The sequence below is a fragment of the Spermophilus citellus genome (assembly GCF_964194105.1).
Source record: "Spermophilus citellus genome assembly, chromosome: 2".
In the NCBI taxonomy this organism is placed as follows: Eukaryota; Metazoa; Chordata; class Mammalia; order Rodentia; family Sciuridae; genus Spermophilus; species Spermophilus citellus.
The window spans coordinates 24,315,887-24,338,883 of record NC_138183.1 but is presented as its reverse complement, the minus strand read 5'-3'; the positions used below and the strand labels follow the sequence as shown (position 1 = coordinate 24,338,883).

Below are 22,997 nucleotides of genomic sequence, written 5' to 3'. Positions count from 1 at the left end.
CACGACCAGCTCCAACAGGGACTGCGGCAGGGTGGGACCCGGCAAGCAAAGGACACCTCCACCAACCCCAGAACACAGCCGGCTTCTCGCTGGATTCTGGAAGGCTGAGAACTGGAGAAGGGGGAGGCAGGAGAACAAAGGGAGGGGACCTCGGGGACCTCGGACAAGGGAAGCACAAGCAGCAAGAACAGCCCCTTTCATGCCCCACAAGAGCCAGAGCCAGCTTCAGCCATGACTGGGACTCCCAGCGACTGTCCCCTGAATCAACAACTACCTGCTTGTTCTGTTCACCGCCATGAGCCCCGAGGTCAGCACTGTGCCTGGCACACAGGAGGTGCTGGGCAGCGGGAAGGGAGCATGGGATCTGTGGCTTTAAAGGGGGTGCAAACCACGTGAACGAAGCTGACAAGAGATGGCAGTTGTGGCTTTCTTCGACGTGGTGCTGTGGAACAGAGCTCAGGGCACTCACCTTTCACAAAGGCCCCAGGAGGTTTTTTCCTGGTGCCACTGGATGGACGAGCTAACAACTCACTACTCCCAGGGAGCCTGTCCACACTGGGGACATCCCCTTTCTTCATATCGACCCAGCCAGAGGACCAAGGACACGGTCTCAAGGGCACCTGCAGCCTCTACCTACTGTCCAGGTGTGCTGCGCTGACATGGTTGTAGTTACTTGGGGATTTCATTATAGTTTGAGTATTAAATGACCCCTGAAGGCTCCTATGCTAAAAGCTCTGTCGTTTTCTAGCGCCAAAACCGTGAGTCAAACTAAACTATAACCCTTCCCTCCTTTTAGGTGGATTTTGTCACAGCAATGGACACTTAACGGAGACCTTTGATAGTAGTGGTCTTTCAACGCCCAGTCCCAGATGTACGTTCTACTGTTGGCGCACTCCCGAGTACACTAGTGGTGTCTCCTTCACATACACACACAAACAGGGCAAGTCCTAGCACGTGACATGCACAGGATAAGGGTCGTTCAAGGGCCCCTGTGTGTGTCTATCTACTCCAGACACACTAAATTGATACTTTTTTTAAAAAATGAGAAAAAAATGGCAAACCAATTTTTTTCCTTTTCTTTCTTTCTTTTTTTTTGTGTGTGGTGCTAGGGATTGAACCCAGGACCTTGTGTAGGCAAGGCAAACACTCTACCAACGGAGCTATGTCCCCAGGCCAGGAAAACCATTTAAAAAATACATTTGGTGGGGGGTACTGGATATTGAACCCAGCGTGTTTACCACTTCCCCAGCCCTTTTTATTTTGATAGAGACTCTCTCTAAGCTGCCCAGGTGGGCCTCAAATTTGCCATCTTCCTGCCTTAGCCTCCTGAGTAGCTTACAAATGTGCACCACTGCACCTGGCTTTACATGCACTCTGACGGGTGGGCTCTACTCTGGAAGGTACCACTGCCCTCATTAATTCTGACATGTGTTGATTTGAACCTCTCACAGTTTTCAGCTGCCTTTGCTCGTGAGTCACTTGTTTTGACACTAACGGGTAGTTCTTACAGTGGCAAGGTAGGTGCCAATTAAGGAAGCACAGGTCGGAAAAGAGAAGAATGGGTTTTGGTAAGGATGGACGATGCTGAAGTAGAGGGGTGAGGGTACACGAGTGGACAGGACACTGGGTGTCTTGTGGCCACTGCTCTAATCCGTCAATCTGGGGAGGGGGTATTCCCTTGCAGTACTCTTCATTTTCTATCAGAAGAGGAGTCTTCAAAGAGGTCTTAACTAAGAGTGGGCAAGGAGGCGGTTGCCCGTCACGGGGTCCCTGGATGGCTTGGACACAGGGCTCTTCTGTTTGCTGGAAAGCTGGTTCTCAAACAACGGACAGCTGAGCATCAGCACTGAGTTTTTATCCATGAAGCCATAAACCAAACGCATGGCCTTGCCCTGGCTTCAACAGAACTCTGACTCGGGGCAGTGTGGGTGAAGCCACAAGCTACTCCCAGGAAGGAAGGAAGGAAGCTGTGGCGAACGGGTACAGTCCTCAAGGAGGACAGTGTCCTGGAGGTGCTGCTGACAAGGAACCTGGCAAGAACCAACCTGTTCCATCCTACAGAGAAGAAAACCTGATCTTGGCTGAACAAAATACAGCATTCGAGGCCAATCACAGATGCTGCCCAACTGTCCAGTGTCACAACGGGGGACGGACAGCTCTGGAGGTTGGGTGGAGCTGGGACACGCCTGTCAGTGGACTAGAGCTGTTTGTTTGTAGGTAGGTAAGTGTTTGAGCCAGCGTCTCACTCTGCTGCCCAGGCTGGTCTCGAACTCTGGCCTCTTGAGTGGCCGGGACAACAGGTATGCACCCCCATACCCAGGTGGATTTTTTAACATAAATTATCATTCTGGCTCTATCTCTGACTAGGTATGTGACACCAGACAACCTCTTTGCCTCTCCCTCTCCTGATTCTGATCCTGGGCTTGTGGCTGAGTGGTAGAGTACGTACCAGCTCTCGCACCAAAGAATAAAATTTAAAAAAAATCCTAATAACTCTGGCCGTCACCTGTTTCACAGAACTGCTGTGAGAACTGGAACAGCATATGTGAAATACACGTGGTAGATCCCAGATACTCCAGAATGTTGATTATTATTAAGTGTGATTTTGTTACAGCTGGGACCAAATGCTTTCTGGAACACATATGTAATTGTTTACTGAAAGCCACGGGAGGGACGAGGGAATTCCCTCAATTAAAAAAAAAAAAGAAGAAGAAGAAGAAGAGGAAGAAAGCAAGCTTCAGAACAAGCTTCCAGAAAACCAGTGCTCCAGGAGGGACTCTGTCTGCTGCCCCAGGCAGGTGCTTTGTGTCACGGAGTGGGTGAGGAGGACATCTGCCCATGGGCCCTGCCAGCGATCAGCCCCACTTCCTGCTTCTGGGCACAGAGCACATGCCCCCATCAGTCAAGCTGCCTGTCTGCCCATGGCACTGGAGGAAGAGTAATGGGGACATGGCCATGTTGTCTGGGCACAACAGGCAGGACTTGCAGGGTTCCAAGCTCAGAGCCCTATGACCACTTCTTGTACAGACTGGGCATGCACTTGGAGCCTCTCTTTGATTACAAATAATAATAGCTGCTGTTACTTTTAAAAATGGGAGTTCATAACCCACTTGATTCTAATGTATGAAATATGATATGTCAAGAGCTTTGTAATGTTGTGAACAACCAATAAAAAAATAAATAAAAAAAGAAAAAAAATTTTTTTAATTAAAAAATATTTTTAATTATAGTTGGACATAATACTTTTATTTTATTTATTTATTTTTATGAGATGCTGAGGATCAAACTCAGCGCCTAGCACGAGCTAGGCGAGCACTCTACCCCTGAGCCACAACCCCAGCCCCTGTGGTTACTTTTTATGGTGTCCTGATCACGCACCAAGCAATGAATTAAGTATTTATCTCATCTACTTACAATTCAACTCACGAGACGACCTACCTATAGATGAGGACATAGGGGCCTCAGAGGTCAAGGGAAGGGAGTAAGGGGTGAAGCCAGGATTTAAAGTGACTCTGGCCCTCTGTGACCTTCGCTAGCTTTGATGGTACCCCAGAAACAGCCCTCAACGGGCCAAAGCATCTTGTAATTTCCAACGGCTACAGAACAAGCTCTAGAGTTGGCTGCCTGGGCTTAAGTCGGGCTCTTCCTCTTTCAGGGGGCCCTTTATCGGAGACTGTGTCTCTTCTCTATATGATGGGGATAACGGCTGGATCTACACAGAGCTGTTTAGAGAATTACGTAAGCTGACACCTTCACAACCTGTGGCACCGGGTAAGTGCCCACTAAGTGCTCCCTTTCGTACTAGTTTCCTGTTTGATCTAGTGTCCCTTGAACCAAACTGCTCTAGCAGCCGCAGAGGACATCTGCATGTGATGCTCCAGTGAGCCTAGGGCTCCTTGGGAGGCCAGGAGGGACGATGGTAGAGGCAGGGCTCTCACCACAGAGCAGATCTGCTTTTATCTGCTTGGTATTTTGGAATTCTGCAAAAGAGTTTATTTAAAAAGAAGGATTTCCTACTTAATATCTACAAAATTTACAGACGAAATGAAAAAAACATGTCCATGCTAAAATTTAACCCTCTTATGGATGTATATGTTTTCTGTTTCTTTCTTCTGCTACTTTCTTACTCTTCACAAGTAGACTAGGATGGGTGGCAGGGGGCAAGGTCCTGATAGGTTTCCACCCTCTCCTCTCCACATCAGCTCGTGCATCAGAACCTCAGCTGACCTTGTTAAAGCACCAGTATCTGGTAGCTGTGGACAGTGCCCTAGTTTAACAAGCTCCCCAGGTGGCTCCCATACAGATGATCAGAGGTCACCCTTTGAGAAACACTTTTACAAAAAGATAGGGGGTGGCAAGGCATTTTAAAACTTCTTTAAAAAGTTGATGAACACTTTTCAGGGTTCATCGAATGGAGACGCCCATATGGGAAATACATCAAAGCAGAGGCTGGGCATGGAGGAGGCCTTAGGAAGACAGGGCAGGGCCAGCCTCCCCAGGCCCAGCCATGGCACCGCATCAGCCAGAACAGCTCTCCCAGGTCCAGGGCTCTCCCTCGTCTGGGGCCAGCCAAGATTCCTGGTACTTCCTTATGCCACCTGACCTCTGTGGCCTTCAGCTGAGCAGGACCTCCTGAATTCCCTCCCCTTCTCACTTAGTCCCATCCATCCCTTATTAATCCCACATCTTACCCCAGGGACCACCTGGAACCTTCTCTTCCAGCTGCCCTGGTATGAACTATTTGTGTAATAAAATCTTACCCTACCTTGGCCTTCAGCTGTTTCTGACTCATGATACATCTCGACCCCAAACACACCAAAATTAGATGGTGAATCCGTTGCAGCCAGAAACCCCCTTCTTCCCTCATTATGACCCAGATCTAGCGTTAGGCCCATGGAAGTACCTGCCACTGGCTGAATGGGTGATTGACTCCATGGTGCCTCTTCCCTCCCCTCCTTCCCCAGTATTAAAACAAGAAGGACAAAACTGAGATCACCAGCAACTGGGTTTCGAGTTCTTCCTTGTTTTATCTACTTTGGAGAGTGTTTGTTACTGTTCTCTTATCCAGATTTCATTTCCACAAGATAGGAACTTATTTTTTTTGTTTTATGTTACCTGTCAAGGTAGCTAATTAAAAGTTTCAAATTCCCTATTGAATTTTTAGGGATCAGTTATCTTTGCCTTCTGGGCTATGGGTTTTGCTCTCTGCTGCTGCTCAACCTGTTTTGCTGTGGTGTATTTTTATGTTCTATGCCCTGCACCACCGGGAGACAGACCTTCCTCTCAGAGCTGTGGCTTTGTTTGATATTCATGTTCCTCCTGCTTTCTTGAACCCCTCTGCAGTCATACGCACTGGCCAAACTTCCTACTTTTGCTTCTGTGACTTTTTAATAAACGCCATCTGTGTGCCTGAATCCATCTGAGATGCTCGTCCTTAATTTATGAACCCAGACTCCGTGTGCTGTTGACCAGGCTCTGGTTTCTCGCTGGCCTATTTTGCGTTCCTTTGTGTTCCTTCTACTCTCTCAGTGTGTGAGCTAATCTGCTTTCTTCTACCTTTAAATAAATTTGGAAGATGGACGCACCCTAATTTCGATCCCTTAATGGACATCTTTGGTTTAGTAAAAGGCCTCGATGGGTGCCTTTGTCGGCAGCCTCACTCCTGGCACCACGGACTGCGCCTCCTGGGGAAGATGGGGTCTGGCTTTGGTTTCTGTGGTTGAGATAGTGGGGAGGGGGAGAGGCTGTGTCCTCATGGGAAGACGCTAAGTGCTCGGATGCCCAGGGTGGCTGGGCTGGGGGTGACAGAGTTGGGCCCACTGACACCTGCTTCCTTCCACTGTGGAGTCTGAGCTTTTGTGCTGGTAGTTAATCAGCTCAGAGTCCTTCCTCCCCAGTTGCTGACACGTCCCTCCAGGTCTACCGAATGCTATTAGAAGAGGGCGAGACTGAATTCAGCCATGGCTGAGGTCCTCATGGGCCTGCCGGACCTCATTGCTGTGCTGCTCCACCCCTAGGAGACGGCCCATGGCTGTGGCCTGTGGCAACTCTGCTGTTTGAGGTTTGTGAACCACAGTCATCTCGACTGCAGAACCGAGGGCTTGTGTCTTGCCTCGCCCGGAGCCGCTCAGGGGCAGCAGGGTGGCCTTGCAGGTGCGTGGCGTGGCCTGGGCAGCCTCTTACCTCAAACTGGATCAGCACCGTCCCGCTTTCCAGGCCTTTTTTTAGCAGTTCCATGGATCCCTCCAAAGTGTCCCCACCCTCCGGACACATGGGGAAAATGGTTTCTGGGAAAAGCTGGTTCAGTTCATCTTCAGATTTGATCTCGGTGAACGAGTGGACAGCTGGAAGAGCAAGACAGAGGCGTCCGGCACTTTGCTGCTGGCTTCCCCTCCAAGGAGGACCCTGCAGCAGCTGGGCACAGGTGTTCAAATGTCTTACTGAGTGGATCAGCACGTGGTGACCACCTCCACCGAGACCCCTTTTCCAGGTGAATGACCCAGGATGTGTCACTCACATCAACAACATCTGATCTCTGGTTAGTTTTGAACGACTGTGTTTAGTACTCGCGGGCTTTTTGCCAAAGGTAAGGAAAGGAGGAAGAATGTTCGTAGGGCAAATTTTCTCATTTGTTCTCTGACCTTGTTATTTTCCCACCATCCCCGTACCTCTCCCTTCTTGGGTCCTTTTTCATTTATTTCCCTTAAATGCCATTTTTCCAGGCGCTGGGGTTGGGGGAGGGTCCCAAGTTCATGCTCAACAGCCCAGTCTCTACGTGGGAAGATCCCAAGGAACATCCTCCGTGCTTCAGTCCAGCAGGGGAAGAAACACTTCTACTTTACCTGTCTGTGTCTACTTTCTCTCCTTCTCCCAAGCTGGAGACTTTGGGATCATTTCGGAATTTTCCCTTTTCACTCAGAAAGGTAAGTCACTCCCTCAAAAGCCTTCAGTGGCTCCCTACTGCCTTCAAGATCACAGGAAAGGGGAGGAAAACTAAACACTCGAGTTTCCCCATAAAGTGGAACTGAATCCTCACAATTCTGAATGTGCTGTTGTTCGTCCCCTTTCACAGACAAGGAAATGGGGCTCCTGGGACGGGGCGAATCATTAGGGTAGGGCCTGGGAAATCGGTCCGTGTCTGTCTGACTCTATCGTGGACCACAGCTTGGCTCTTCTTGTACTATGTGATTTTGACCCTATCTACAGCTTCCTGTGCCAAAGTTGACTGATCACTTTTTCTTTAATATAAATACTGGGGATTGAACCCAGAGGCTCTTCACCACTGTGCTCCTTTTACTTATTTTTGAGTCGGGGTCTTGCTACATGGCCCAGGCTGGCACGGAACTTGTGATCCTCTGGCCTCAGCCTCCCAAGGAGCCGAGATTCTAGGGGAACATTATGTGCCTGGCTCAGTTCATATTTTTTTACTTAAATGCTTATGTTAGAAATAAGCTTAACATTACGATTACTGGAAATCCGGCAGCCCTTGCTCCTTAGCTCTGACACTCTCTATTCACTGGTTTTCCTCACCTCAAGAGGCACCAGCCAGGGGCCAGTGGAGGAGGCCTCCTGTGCCCACCGGGGACACCCAGGTCTATGTGATGGAGGCTCTACCCATTGATTCCTCAGACTCTTGTCATCATGTGGCCTTACCAGTCACGTGGCAGAGGGGAAACTTCTTCACCTGTGATATGATCTCCCTGTTTTCTACTTGGGGTGACAACTCCCACGTCACAGGGGAGTCGTGAGAGTGGAGGAGGATACAATGGGAAGCCACCGACCCAGGGCGAGGTCCTCGCCTGGCATGACCCAGACACCAGCTACTGTCCTGTGGACCCCCACTGTGTGCCTGGCAGGCTGCAGGAGCATAGGAGGGATCAGAGGTCCCCTACGGCCTCCCAGGGAGGTGGGTTCATGCTGGCTCTGGGCTGGGAGTTCTGCTGGGAGCAGAGAGTGGCAGGGTGGAGCTGCCCAGCAGGCGTGAGCCAGGGCAGAGCCGCGTGGCTGGGGCTCTGCAGTCACACCTTCATCTACCACCAGTGTTGAAGGCTCATGGGTCTTGGCTTGTTATTCAGAACAACAATGGTAACTCCTTGGAGGCCCTCAAGAGATGACACTTGCCAGGCAGTGGGCAAGACCCTATCTCTAAATACAATACAAAATAGGGCTGGGGGTGTGGCAGAGGGCCCCGAGTTCATTCCCTGGTACCACCCCAAAAAAGAGATGACACTCAATAGAGGCCTTCCTTCAAACACGTTCCACAGCCCAGACAGCACCCAGTGTAAGTACCCTTAATCTTCACAAGCACCCTTGAGGAGGGCACTGTCAAGTCCTCAAGTCACTCTCGGGGGAACACAAGTGCAGGCTGGGGCTGTAACTTGCTCAAGGTCCCTAAACCTCAACCAGGCGGTGGTGGAGTCAGGAATCTCCGGGGACATTCGGCTCCACCCCTCTAGCCTCAGGGCCTGCCCAGCAGACCTGAGCAGGTACCAGTGAAATCCAAGGGATCCTTGGGGAAGGGGCTGAACACGTGACCCTCCGCAGGACCAGGCAGATGAGAGCCTGATGGGGGCTGAGCTGTGCCTGAGCTGGAGGAATCCAGGGCTCCAGCCTGGAGTAAAGTGGTGTTGGGGCTGCCTCTCTTCAGAGCACCAGCCTGGAGGGGTCAGGCCCTGGGGAGGAAGATCTTCACCTTTTCCCAGGGAGAAACGAGACACTCTCATTGCTATGGGAAAATTCTCGATTTTCAGACGCTGGCTACACACCCCGTGTTTTCCAACCACAGAATGGGCTGGACATTGTCCCCGTGGCTCCTCCCCCAGCAGGCACTGTTACCTTTCCTCCTGATCACCAGGGCCAGCTCCCTCGAGTGGGACTCCCGGCTGGCTTTGATGAACATCACCACCTGGTCGTGGGTGTGCTCGGAGATGTCCCGGCCATTGATCAACACGATCTGATCCCCTTCGTTCAGCTTCGGAATGCAGGTGTCCGCCTGCATGGAGGAAAGCGAGCATCCGTTACCATGACACCTCCCTCCAGGGGCCGCAGGCTCCCTGGTCCTGGACACCTGAGACTGCCATCACGTCATTGTCTCGTTTTACCCACTGGTACGGGCACAGGAAGGTGGCCGTGGGATTTTACAGAAGTGCTGCTCAGAGTGTAAGCTAGGAAGCAGTTCAGGATAAGGCCCGAGACGCCTTCACTCTGGAGGTGCTGTTAGAAAGGGAGCCGGCAGCTGGAAGTGAGGGCGCAGCCGTGGCTTGCAAAGGGAAGGCCCTTGTCAGCACCACACCAGGGGCAGGAGCCGCTGCGGGGCGATGTGATGAGTGTAAGAGCACAGGGATCCCCAGAAACCATGAAGAGTAACACCAGGACAGCGACAGGCTTGGGGACAGACTGCTCAAGAGTTAAAACCCGTGGTGGGCCCCTTCTTAGAAGAGACTCTGATGTTCTACCACTTTAAAAAAGCAAACCATCACCAGGCAGCTTCAGAGCGTGACGGACCCCCGAGTCTACTTGTGGGCATCCGTCCACTGTGCCGTGCCTGTGTCTGAGCATCGTGTTGTGCTGCGTGCCCTCCGCATACACAAGCACAGCAACTAGAAAGAAAAAGCGCCAGAGATGTGGAGGGTTAGGGTGGGGCTGGTGGGGAGACGGTGGGAAGGGGCTCAAGGTCTGTGATCCTGCTCAAAGCGAGCACAACGGCAGACTCTGCCTCAGTGTCCCCCCTCTACAGTCCTTCTCAAAATTGAATACGCACACAAATCACCCAAACTCGGACTCTGGTTCTTCAGGCCTGGGCTGGGGCCAGAGGCTCTGCTGTCTAATGAGGCCCCAGGTGACATGGGTGCCGAGCCTCCAGGGCCCACCGAGCAGCAGGGTTTGAGAAAACCCGAGTCCCGCTCCCTCCGTCTGCCTGGGGGGACTTACACCCCACTGCCAAAAAAAGAAATGGGACAGGCAGAGACCCGACAGGTGTTGGGGGAGCAAAAGTGGAGACCACACGGGGACACGTCTACTTACAGGTGACTCGGGGTTGATCCTTGAGACCACAAGAGGCATCTTCTGATCCACTCCACCCTGTCAAGGTGTCAACATGAAATGACACTGAGTAGTTCACAGTGACAAACAGTAGACACCAATAAAGCCAGTCTTCTGGCCCGTGGGGGCCTCAGACCTGGACCTGTGCTGCTCGAAGCCTGTGGCACCCCTCTCAGAACTAGGGAATACCGTGCTGGCTTCTCTGCGGAGGGGACATCAGAACTGTTCAGAGGAGTCCCGACACCCCCACTGGTGATGAGCTGAAGAGGGTACCAGCTCCCTGTCAGCAGCGCTGCGCCCCCAGGAGGGCCCCGCAAGCGGACAGAAATGGGAGCTCTCAGGGCGGGCAGGTAAGGCCTCAGGAAGGGTCATACATCGTGTGGGCAGGGCCACTGGATGCTGAGAAAGATGTGCACGAGGGCAGCCAGGGATGGCTGGCAAAGACCAGCTGCCCTCACGGGCTCCAGGGCAGGGGGTGGCGGCTGGTAGGTTGGTGGTTGGAGGGCCTGGGAGCCAACATTTCAGACTCCATGGGAAAGAGGCTCTGCAGCAACTGCTGAACTCTGTGCCACATCCCAATCTGCAAAGGGATGGGCCAGGCTGTTCCCACCACACTACAGGAACAGATGGGATCCAGCCTACGGGGCCACCATGTGCAGACTGCTCCGAGGCGCCCAGAGGATGGGACAGGCCCTGCACCCTGGAGAGCCGTTTTCTCTTATCAGCTTTAGCAATGCTGTGGGATTCTCTTAATAAGCCCTTTGAGGGGGTAGATCTGCTTGCCAACCAAGTGCCTCCATGTCTCTGAGCCTTAGTATCCATCTGTGAGGTAGGTTCAAAAATACTGTCTTCACCGCTTATTTTAAGAGCTCAATAAGGTGATATAAATCTAGTGTGCAGCAAGTGTTGGGCACAGAGGAGGTAGCAGCAGCCTCAGTCACATTAAACACTCCCCATCTGGAGGGCTGAGCCAGTTTCCCTATGCAGCTTAGCTATGCAGCACATTTTTAATGGAAATTAAAATTCACCTCAAGTGGTTTCTTAGCATAAACCTACCAAATAAATACACATGACATACCTTAAGATTAAATCCAAATTTTCCATCTTCATCCGGTGTGATACGGACCAAGACTAAGTAGCTGTCACCATTATCATTCTAGAAAACATTGGAAAGTGATCATTTACATTATTGCCCTTCCAGTGGCCCGTTCACAAGGGTGGGTCACTTAGGCGTGGCGGGACCTGGGCTGGCTCACCTTGTCACAGTAGTACTGACTGGCGTCCTCAGTGGACCCTCCCTTGGTCACCCTGTTGTAGTCCTCTAAAAACTGCTGGTGGACCCCATCAGGTGAGCAGGAGCCTGGAGCATTTGAAGATGGAGACACAGAACTGGATGACTTCTGGGTCAGGCAGCTTTGTGCTGGATTGTTCTCGGATAGACTCCTTCATCGTGGGGAAGGAGGAGATATTTTAATAACTGGATTAATGTTATTAATGCAAACATCACCAACTTGTTTGGGGACCAGTGTCATGGATCTCTGGAACCTTTGAGCTGCAAAGGTCCTCTGTAGGGGTCTGGCCCATGCAGAGTCCTCCGGCCACGCCTGCCCTGGTCTGGCCTACATACAGCACATTAAGTTTGGGGGCAGAGGGACAGGAGGGCAAGTTGGATGCATGAGCTGCTAAAGACTTGGTTTCCCTTCCATTTAGAAAGCTGCTGGGCAAAATGTGTCCAGCTACTCTGGTGATTTAACTTTTTTTTTTTTTTGAGATGGGGTCTTGCTATGATGTCCAGGTTGGCCTTGAAGTCCTGGACTTGAGCAGTCCTCCTGCCTTGGCCTTCCAGGTGCTGGGAATACAAGTGTGCAGCACTGTGCCTGGCTCTAGGGTTAAGTATTGATCCAGATTCTGCCAGGCCAGGCCGTGCCAATGCACATGTCCCCGTATCCTCTGGAGGACACTCTCCTTCCATCTCATTCCTGCCGACAGCTCTGCTCCATGGGATCCCGGGCCACCCAAAGGAAGCGGGGTGACGGCTGCACGTTGAGGACAACTAGCATTCCTAGTTTATGTCTGACGTCCATGGGCTGCCCTCACTGAGCTCCTGTTTTGTCTTTCTGTATTTAACGTGGGTTCTCCTGGACCTAGGGCTCATTGTCCCATATGGCAGCCTCTGTCACACATGGTACTTATATTTCAATAACTTAAGAGGAAAAGTCAGTTATTCAGTTGTGCTGGCAACATTTCAAATACTCAATGGCTAGACGTGGTTGGTGCCTTCCAAGCTGGAGGGCAGCCACAGAACTTTTCTCACATCACAGAGGTTCTGTTAGTGCAGTCTTGGACAATTACAGATGTTTAGAACTGACCAGGCCTCTGTGGTCATCTGCTCCAACTCCACCTCACAGATGAAGACGCCAAGGTCCAGAGAGGCTGAGTAACTTCCTTAGGGTCACACAGCTTTCCCATCACACTCATTCTGATGGTCCTGAGTGTTCCCTTCGGCTTTGCACGATGCCAAGTCTGCTCTTAAGACTCCTGTTTCTAACCACACAGGACCACAAATCAACCACCCCTGCCATCAGTGTATAGGACAGGACACTCAGTGTCTGTATTGCCCACCCTGGTCTATGGACCTCACACAGGTATCTCACAAGGCCCAGGAGTATGGCTTCTCCCCACATCCTACAGACTCTGCTGCACCCCAATCTCACCCAGGGAGAGGTGAATGGAGAAGGCTGAAACACCAATGGCAAAGACGGCGGCCCCACCTTCACTAACCCTTGTCCGGGCCTTGTCCGGGGGCTTTTCATTAATACCATCTTCTCTCTTTCCTCAAGTTCTGATTAGCATTTTCTTGTTTGCTGTGGTGGAGATGAAACCCAGCGCCTCGGGCCTGCCAGGCAAGTGCGTGCTTGCTCTAGCACTGAGCCATACCCCTGGCCCCAATTAGCTTACGTTAAATAGAAAATCTGTACCTATTCACACAGAATAATTCGCAATCTCCATTTATTGAAGAAAATATTCAGCGACAGACCAATGAGGAAACAGCTCTATGGAGGGGAAAGATCTGGCTTGTGGTTTCCCTGCTGCTGGCAGGAAAAGGGTGTTGGGGCAGGAAGGCGTTTCAGGAGAGGGTGTTGGGAGCTCAAGTTGTATGCTGGGTGTGTTTTCACACTGACAGTGAGACTCTGATTCACTTAAAAATAAGATTTCAAAATTCGCCCCCAACTAGGGCAACATGGCTGTTTTACTGGTCTTTTTGTTGATTTATGTTTTTGCAGTGCTGGGGGCTGAACCCAGGGTATCACCCAGCCAGGCAAGGCTCCACCCCGGCCACACCCCCTGCCTGTTTTACTGCTTACAAGAGCACCACCCGATGGCAGGAAGGGCAACCGCAGAAGCCAAAGGCGTAGGAGATGCTATGTCCGGTTCTAGCGATGCACTTGAACCTTTAATGGGAAGAAGCTGCTGATATCTTGCGCATACTTCAAATGTCTGCAGGAGTCCAGGGGGTGGGTGAGCCCGGGAAGAGTGAAAGGCAGGCACACAAACAGAAAAACAGGGCCGAGGGGCTGGGATTGTGGCTCAGAGGTAGAGCGCTCACCTAGCATGCGTGAGGTGCTGGGTTCAATCCTAAGCACCACATAAAAATAAAGATATTTTATCTATCTATAACTAAAAAAGTAAACATTAAAAAAAAGAAAAGCAGGGCTGATGAACAAGCCAACAGACTAATTTCAATTAAGTGGTATTAGTGAATATTATGGTTAATTGAAATTTTTTCTAAATTTGTAGGTTTTATTATGAGATTTCAAAATATTTTTCTCTTGCCAATATAAAACTCAGTAGTCTAAAAGAGTTCACGGTGCTAAGTAACACTAGTGCCGCTACTACGACAAGTACCAGTGACATTCCAAATCCATCCCGTGCCCCAGCGCATTTTCCAATAGGGTTGGAGGTGACTTTAGATGGTAACTTATGTACACAAATGTACATATTATTTTTGGCCTGACCAGCTGCATACTGAGGTTCCCTGCAGGGTCCGGTGACATTCTGCTTGGTATGCAAGACAGATGGACAGACAGAAAGTAATCAGACAGTGGTAGCTAGATAGAGTGCTTGGGGCAAAGATGCTTCCTCCCTCTCTGGGCAGGACGTGGGTGCCACTGAAAGGGACAGGGAGGGGAGATGCCCTGTGAAGCCGGGTTCCAAGGAAGTTACTGTGATGGGAGCAGAGAAGGAGTAGGATGCGGGAGGCAAGAAGACGTGGGTGGGTGAAGCTCGTGACTGGGGAGGAGGAGAAGAAGCCAAAGCCCTGAGGCAGGAGGGAGGGGGACACCGAGGAGAGTATCCCTCTCCTCCAGGGACCACAGTGGCCAGTATGGTCTGGACTGTGCCCGTGACCCTGGGGAAAGAGGGGCAGAGCCGGATTGCCAGATGTCTAACTACTGTAAATACAACAGGCATCACAAACAAAGCCTTGGGAGAGGTCATTTCTCTGAAGATCAGAAATGAGAAATGGGAGGGCTTCCCACGAAAGGAAGATGGGGCACGGTGCCCTCCTGCACCCGGTTCAAGATTTGCGTTGGAGGTGGAAGAAACAAGACGAGAGACTGGATGAGGATGGTGAAAGAAAGACAGGAGCAGAGGAAGACCGACGTTTCCGGCAGGTGCACAGGGGGCTTAGAGGCAGGGCCTCCCTCAGCCAGGTGCAGGGGAAGATGCAGAGCCCAGGTAGGGCGCGCGGTTGACATGTAAATAGGCAAAACCCAGCAAAGGACAGGCAAGGTTCAGGGACGCGAAGGCACTTCCCTGGCTGGTGCCCCAAGAAGACAGATGGACACAGGTCCTCTCATGCTCCTGGATCTCAGGGGCTGACGTACACTCGGAGAGGGCAGGAGCCACAGGAACTGGGATTGCTTAACTTGGAGAACAGGAGCCAGAGCCCTCAGGTGGATCTGGAAAGATGCCACACCTGTGGCTCCAGGGGACTGAGGCAGGAACCTGTACACCAGGTCAACATCAAGGTGACACCCAGCAGTCCTGAAGGACAGTTGCCCTCGGTGTCCATGGGGGACTGGCTGTAACACCCACCACTGCAGACACCAAGTCTACAGCACTCCCGTCCCTTATGCCAAATGGCACGGAATTTGCACGTAACCGATGCACATCTTCTCAGAGACCCTAAATCATCTCTAGTTAACCTGTAATACCAAATGCAACGCAGACGGCACATCAACAGCTGTGACACTGTATTGTTGGTGGAATAACAAGAAGGAAAACAGTTGGGACGTGTTTGGGTAGAGATGCAGCAACCTTCACAGGCCTAACTGCACACTGGACATGCAGGTGGTCAGCTGGGTCCGTGGAGGCAGAACCTGTGGACAGAATGGGCCCACGGCCCCGGCTGCCCTGACACCCAAGTGTCCAGAAGAGGGTGCGGCCATTCTGCAGGGGAGCTTCCCATCAAGGGTGGGGTCCTCCGGCCCCGGGGGCCTGGATGTTAGTGCCACTGAAGGAGGAGATTCCCAAGGTCCCTCTCAATGCAGGGAGGTTGTGAAATACAAAGTGACACCTGCCCCAGACCTGGCGGAAGAAGTCACGCTCGGGGGAATAAGCAGACTTCTTTGTCTTTAAGCAGCAGTGCTCTCGGGAGGGGTGTCCGTGTTGGTGACATGATGAAGTAAGAGCAAGAGGTCTTCTGAACACAGCCCCAACTTGCTCTGGGCCGCGTTTCCCGTGGCTTGGGCTCGGCCAGGCAGGTTTTCTGTTGGGTCTGGGTGGGGCGTGGGAGGTGGGGTCCGTTTTGCTATTATCGCCAGGAGGAAAGCTTCTCTGTAGAATCTGTTCTTCCCCTGGAATCGAGGAAAGGATCGAGAATGGCTGGTAGAGCCATGGGGACAGCAGCCACGAACGGCCTGCTTGGACCCAAAGCAAACTGCCAAGGCCTCAGAGCCCCAGCGTAAACTCTGTGCTGCTGTAAATGCGAACAGGCGGAGTGAGTCATGTGCTCTGGGTGGAGAGCCAGAGCCCAACCACTCTTTTTCTCTCTTGCTTCTTTGTCTTTAAGCAAGTACAGAACATTACACTTAATGCTTCCTCTTCAAAGAAACCCTCCTCGCCGCCTGTGGTATTATTCATCTGATTTCTCTGACAGAATGCTTCTTTTTGCCTCTTAACACAAATGTGCTGTAGAAAACATGTCAAACTCTTCTTAAACATTTTGCAAATACTCAGTGAAGTAACCAACACAGCTCTTCTCACCAAGTACAGACCAGCCTGCCCTCCTTGCCTGGGGCAGCAGAGGGTCCCCCAGCTCTCAGGAAAGCTAGTGGCCTCTGGAGCCCCAGCAGAGAGGCTTCCCACAGCAGGAAGAGGTCCCCTGCCTAGCTGAGGTGAGGGGTGCTGGTTTCCCCAGTTTCCGGGCCTCCTGCAACACGTCCACTCACACCCAGGGTCCTCGCCCCTGGCAAAACCCCAGCAGGAAGGCTGTCATTAAATCACCCTACTTTTAATATTTAGATGCAAAATAAAAAGTGTTCTTGGAAGAGACCTCGTACAGGGTCTCAGAGAGGCATTTCAGAGAATCAGGGTGTTCTGCGCAGGGGTGGGCAGGGCCAGAACTCACTGAAGTCAACAGGCCTGAGGAAGTGAGTTTTCATTAATTTTCATAAACTTAAATGTCAACAGCCCTTGTGGCTGGTGGCACCCCTGCTGGGCCATGACGGCCTAGGTGTACTACAATTCCACAGAATGCAGACCAGTGGGAAAATCTGATGTAGGACGTGCAGCTGCCTGGGCTTCCCTGAACCCTGTGACAGTTCTCCAAAGCAGCAGAGCCCCATAGTGTGACCATGGGGGCTGATAAGGTGCCAGAGCCCAGCTGGTGCCTGAAGGCAAAGCTCTGTCTGATGTGATTCCACATTTCCCCCTCCATGGTCAGTGGAGGATGCGTAGTGTGCTGCGGGACACAGGACCTTGGAGCAGCCACAAGCCACTCTTGTGAAGAAGAGTGGCATCTCTCCTGCACAGGCCCACCCCACACAGTGAAGTGACGGAGGGAGCTGGGACATAAGGCACCCAGAGGCCACCTGGTTCCATAGCCAAGCAGCCAGGTGAGAGGTAGGAAGAGCTCCAATGGCAAGCCAGCAGCTAGTCCCCAACTTAAAGGTCACTTGTGTTTGAGAAGTGCCTTTTCTACTTGGAGACATTCTGGGAGTTCACTCCACATTCAATGAATAATAGAAAAAAGTTTCAGTCTAGAGTACGATCAATGGCACTTCCGGTGACAAATGGAGTGGGCTACATATGTGCTGTCCCATATGAGGGCCATTCCCTACACGAGGCTTGACAGAGCATTTAAAATGTGGCCTCTGTGACAGAGGCACTGAATGCTGACATTTTACCTTGAATGTCCATAGCTGGTGGCTATCCCAGTGGGCAGTGAAGGTCAGGGTGCTCTATGATCCCCCATTGGGGCTGCAAACCACAGCAGGAAGCTCTGGCGCGGGGAGGGCACATGGGTTCCCGTGAGCCCTCAGGTAGTTCCCTACACCCGCTTCTCCTTCAGCCAAGCAGCAGAGCCCAGAGCCCACAGAGGAGTCAAACTGGCTCTGGTCACGCACACCTGTCCTCCTGCCTGTACTTCTAGGTTTGCTTGTGGTTTGCAAAGCCACAAGGGTCACCAAAGGAACTCATACCCATTCTCTGTGGCTTCCACAATCATTTCAAGAAAAGCATCATCAAGCTCAGGTCACAAGGAAATAATGACCATAGGGATTATTTAACCAGAGGCGTTAAGAATGAAGATAAGTGGAAGACCAGACTATGTTTGCTGTGGGTGGGGTAGGGGAGAGGCAGCATTCCCGCACGGGAGTGGGAAGGAGATTTGCAGTTCACCTGCGAGTGTCTAGGCGCCATCAGGATGTGCCTAGTGCCCTAAGCCTCCAGCTTCAGTGACAAGCATGGACAGATTAACACGGAGCCCGCTTGCTAACCCTCTGCTGTGAGGGGGAGGCAGCGCCTTTCTGTATTTTGGTCATAGGCTGGGGCTTAAGAGAATGGACACCTAAAGACTAAAGTTCATTTCCTACCAGTGCATTCTTTCCTATCATACTTTAAACTAAAAAGTCATTTAATTTATGACCCCTGTCTTGTCTACTTCAAAAATGACTTCAGAGGGCTGAGGTGGTTGCTCAGTGGTAGAACACTTGCCTACTATGTGTGAGGCCCTGGGTTTGATCATCAACACCACATAAAAATAAATAAAGTTATTGTGTCCACCTATAACTAAAAATATTAACAAACAAAGAGAAAATGACTTAAGAGAGCTTTCCCTAAAAATGTACAGATAGATAGAACTGTATAAGAAAGGTAAGGAAGGAATAGAAGGGGCTCCATCAAAAACCTGGGCTAAGGGAAGTGAATGCAAGTGAGCATAACACATAGCTCTGAGCTTCCTGGTAAGCAAGGCAAAAAGGGAACTAAGGGTTAGCCACATGTTACTGAATAACAAAGAATTCAAGCCAGTCTTCTAGAAGAGACATACGTTTCCTGGCCTTATCAATGAAGGGAATTTGTCACATTAAAAAAGAGTGGGAAATAGAGGGATTTAGAACAAACTGTCCTTGACAAAATTTGACAATCAGGGATGTTCTATCTAGCATGTTTTTTTTCCTTCTTACTATTAAACATGAAAAGAAAACAAAATCCCTCAGGGCGTACTCTTGTTCTAAGAAGGCTTTCAGCACTTTCCCAGTGATTCGCAATCACAGCGAAGCTCAAACAGTCTAAAGAAGCTGTAGTTCATACAGCCCTGGAGTCTTCCCCCGCAACATGGAACAGTTTAAAATGAGCTTTGCTCATGAACTAGAGGGGACTGCGAGAGACTGATGGGTGCATGGAGAGTAGGTCTGGGTCACAGATGAAAAGCAGTGTGAGCACCACACCCGGGCCCAGAGGTTGCCTCCCTGTGTAGACAGGCCGCTCTGATTTGTGTTCTCATCCTGGCAGAGAGAAGCCTCGAGAGCTGGCTATGGGCACCAGCTCTCTAGGCCACTTGGACCTGAGCAAATTCCTCAATAGACAGCCAAGAAGCAGATACAGGAAGAGGAAAGGCCACAGGTTCTTACACTCGGTGTGGGCTGCGGTTCTGAGAAACTTCGGAATCGCTGTCTCTGGGGGACAGGGAGCCCTTGTAGGTATAGAACACGTCTTCAGTTTCCGTAATGTACGTCATCTCATTCGCCAAGTTATCAGCAGAGGAGTGGCGGGGCTTCCTGATCTCGTGCCGGAGCCGAGGACTTCGCCTGGGTGGGGAGAGGTTAAGTTCAAAGCGCTGAAAACAAATTCAACACAGAGAATTTGGCCAGGCATAATGATGGGGACCATGTGCTGGCCTTGCTAAGGAGGCCTGGACTGACGCTGCTACCAAGTCAGAGCCGGGTAGCTTATTCCTGTTGACCTAGCGTCAAGACGTCATACTAGGTGCCAATCAAAATTTTTCTCACCAATTTGAACAACGTAAATAAAAAGTTTAGGAGCCAAAGTGAATTTCTTGGCAAAACGCAAACCTTGTTTCCTTTACATACATCCTTTTGTGTGAATTTCACTTGATCCCAGAAGGGAATGTTTGCTTTTCAAACGACATCCCTTATTAGCCACATGTGGGGAGATGGACGTCCAAGTACTGCCTTACTCTCCAACAGCAGCAGTGACCAAGTGACCTTAGGCAAGTCCCCTGTACCTTGGGGCCTTCCCTGCACTTACGGCTCCTAAGAATGAGCCAACTGAAGACACTTTCTCAGAACGCTGGGTCAGCACCTGGGCACCTGCGGCAGGTCGTCCTGGGCATGCTCTCTTCCCTCACGGTGTTTCCATCTTCTCTCTCTCTGTTAGCTATTTCTCCTAGGGACTGTCTGGACCCCCATGACTTGCAATCTCCCCGAGTCCAAATAATCAATAGTGCTGTGTCCTGTGACTCTCTTAGGAGAGGGCCTATAATTAGCATCAAGAGCTCCAGGGCGCGAGGGTGGCAATATCCAGCCCGGCTGTTCTGGATCCTACCCAGGGCTCTCTGGTTCCTGGTGCTGCTGCCAGAGAGAGTTCCAGATAAAGGAAGCTGCTACTTTATAGAGCATAAATGTATCTCTTTAGAATCCTGGAAGATCAAAACATTTTAAATCTTGGAAACCAAGAAGCAGATCTATTCATCAGATCATGATTTCTGATACTGAAAATTATCTTCACTCTGCTCAGGGCATCTGGCGCCCGGCAGAGGGTCCTTCCCAGCAGGCCCTGCAGACAGCCTCTCTCCCTGGCTCTGTCCCAGTTTCCCTTTGTCCTCGGAGATCCTGGCTCAGGGACTCACAGGCTCTCCTGTCTTAAAGCCACACTGTTAATTCCAAGTGGAGCTGGGGCAAGACTTCCCTGCCTGCTTCCCGTTTTGCTGACGCCTCCTCTCTGCAGACAGGCACAAAAATGGGCTGGTATCTTTGGGGCCATTATAATAATATAACAGTCACAGAAAAATTCTACCTGGCTCTTTTTAAATAAAATCATATACAGCAAACTTAAGAAAATTGCTTATATGAATATAAAATGACTACTTGTGGTAATTTTCATGACCCTTACCTAGAAGGAAAACTGAGGTCAGAGAGGTAAAAAAATAAACTTAATTAGCAGAAGAGCTAAGCTCTGCATTTGGGTCTTCCAGCTGCAAACCCAAATGGCCACATCCTTCCTTTTTACCCCTTCGCTCCAGAGCTAGGGATGGAACCCAGAGCCCTGTGCACGTTGGCAAAGGCCCTTCCACCAGCCACACCCCCACCCGCTCACATCTCCCTCCTTTTTAGCTGCTGCACCCTTAAAAGTTAGCAGCCCCCCACCAAGAGGGTGTTTGCTGCTGTTGCTGAGGGTCACACAGCCTCACTTCACTTACATCACATATTTTTATCGACTATTTCCAAAGTTTATTTTGTGTGATATTAACAGGAAATGTAAGGCTAAATAAAGTTACTTGTGCTTCTTCACCACAGGACTTCTCAGAGCATTTAATATGCTAACACACACTACAACTCTTAAGAAGGCGTTTCCGCAGGTGACAGCTTCCAAATTTATTAAGACTGAATGTGTTTTTTTAAAAAAACACAGTTGAATAGGAGGAATCCCTTCCAATGTTCTAGTGTAGTGGGGTCACTGTGGTGGACAGCAACTGTATACTGCAAGGTGAGTAGGAGAGAGGATTTTGAATGTTCCCAACTCAAAGAAGTGATAAGTATTTGAGGTGATGGAGATATCCATTACCCTGATCTGGTCATTACACATTGTACACCTGGGCCAGAACATCACACTGTACCCCATAAGATGTGCAGTTAATGTTAATTTAAACATTTAAAAAAATTTTAAAGAACATTTCAACATTATATACTATGGAAATGTTTAGCTAGGCTTGTAGACTTCAGGAAAACAGTTATCTCTATAACAGCCCAAAATGCACACAGAGACTCTGACTGCAGGCCATCTGTGTTTAGGAATTTATAGGCAGAGAGACAGCGCGCGTCTGTTGGTGGGTGGCACAAAGGAGGACATACCAGTTGGGGGTGATAGGAGGGGACCGGGAAGGCAGGCTCTTGGTTTCTAGATGCTCCACTGATAAGGACCTCCGCATGGCAGGGTTCCACACCATTCCTCCAATCACCTTTTTGCAATATTGGTTATTTACAGACCTGAAAAATCAGACACAGGTTCACTTTCCCCACTGACACTGCCAGCAAGAAAGCACAGCACATGTGACGTGGATCAGAGTCTCCCCACACTCCTGCCCAGACGGACGGCTGCTCAATCCTAGGTGACACCAACCAGGTTCTCAGGAGCAGAGCTGGAGAAACTGTCCTTAGGAGGGTCCTTTCCACCCTGGCTTTTCCTTATGGTATTTCTTTTGGTAAAAATTTGCTCATGGTTCTACTCCTTTAAGCTACCTGGTTGCTTCCAGGATATAACCAAACCTTACCAGATTAGAAGGAATGCCAGGATAGCACGCAGAAACACAGTTCAGGCAACTTCGAGGGATTCTCACTTTACTCACATTGGCAGGAGTGAAAATATTAACCATCCCTCCGGATGCTCTTTGTCACCCTGGCTGGCAGAAGCTGTCCCTGTAAATCACTGGCAACTGATAGAGAACCTAAGGATATACTTAGAAAGTACAATTTCACCCATGTTTTTTGAAGGTTACATCTGAATCTTATTTATACCTAGAGAATTTAAATCTTGGAGAATGGATTATTTGAGAGAAGAGCCTCAAGTTCATTTAGGGCTAACGCTTTTGGTTCTGGTATTGTGAACGTTCAACTAAGTTCTAATGTCTTAGGAAAACATTCTACATATTTCCTTGTGGCCTAAAACCAACCCATCAATAAAAACAAAGAGAGACAAAACCAAACTCCCCTTAGAATGTCACATATTAATTTACAATAATAAAGGCCAGTTGCCCTGATGGAAATGCTCACGGGAGGCATCAGAGGAGAACCTTCCCTCTGAGGTTGGTCTACATCAGAAACCACGTGACCATTAAAACAAGGGCAACTAGCTGTACGGGTCCCAGGATTAACGTATCAAATTCCCAAAGCCCGAGTCATGGGTTAACGGGCTGGCGAGTGTTCCGTTGTCCCTTAAGCTTGGAAAATCCCAGGATGCAAATGTGCAGATTTATGTCTAGGCGTGGGCAACCATGTCACCTTTCTAAGCCTTGGTTTCCCCACCTGTGAAGTAGATGGAGGTGACGAGAGTGGAAAGGCACAGCACGCTGAAGCTGGTCCTGGGGTGAAGGAGTGCTGACTCGCGCCCCAGCTCACCAACCCCCAGGCCCCGAGGGACCCCTTGGTGACTAAAGATGGCTGGTAGTTCTTTGACTCTTTGCCCTGTGCTGCCCGGGACAGCTTTAGTTGACAAAG

General features: G+C 50.4%; 1 protein-coding gene across 4 annotated transcripts in view; it reads right to left on the bottom strand.

Moving 5' to 3' along the window:
- Positions 1-22,997, bottom strand: part of PTPN3 (protein tyrosine phosphatase non-receptor type 3) — a 79,978-nt gene that overhangs the window by 22,421 nt on the left and 34,560 nt on the right. For 3 of the 4 annotated variants that reach the window (XM_081278698.1, XM_081278699.1, XM_081278701.1), the window contains 7 exons: positions 21,636-21,770; positions 19,176-19,352; positions 11,298-11,484; positions 11,120-11,197; positions 10,024-10,080; positions 8,836-8,992; positions 6,184-6,344 (listed from right to left, as the gene is read on the bottom strand). In XM_081278698.1, the coding sequence (XP_081134824.1) occupies positions 6,184-6,344; positions 8,836-8,992; positions 10,024-10,080; positions 11,120-11,197; positions 11,298-11,484; positions 19,176-19,352; positions 21,636-21,770 (952 nt within the window). The remainder of the gene's footprint in view (positions 1-6,183; positions 6,345-8,835; positions 8,993-10,023; positions 10,081-11,119; positions 11,198-11,297; positions 11,485-19,175; positions 19,353-21,635; positions 21,771-22,997) is intronic. The other variant, XM_081278700.1, reaches the window with a different exon arrangement.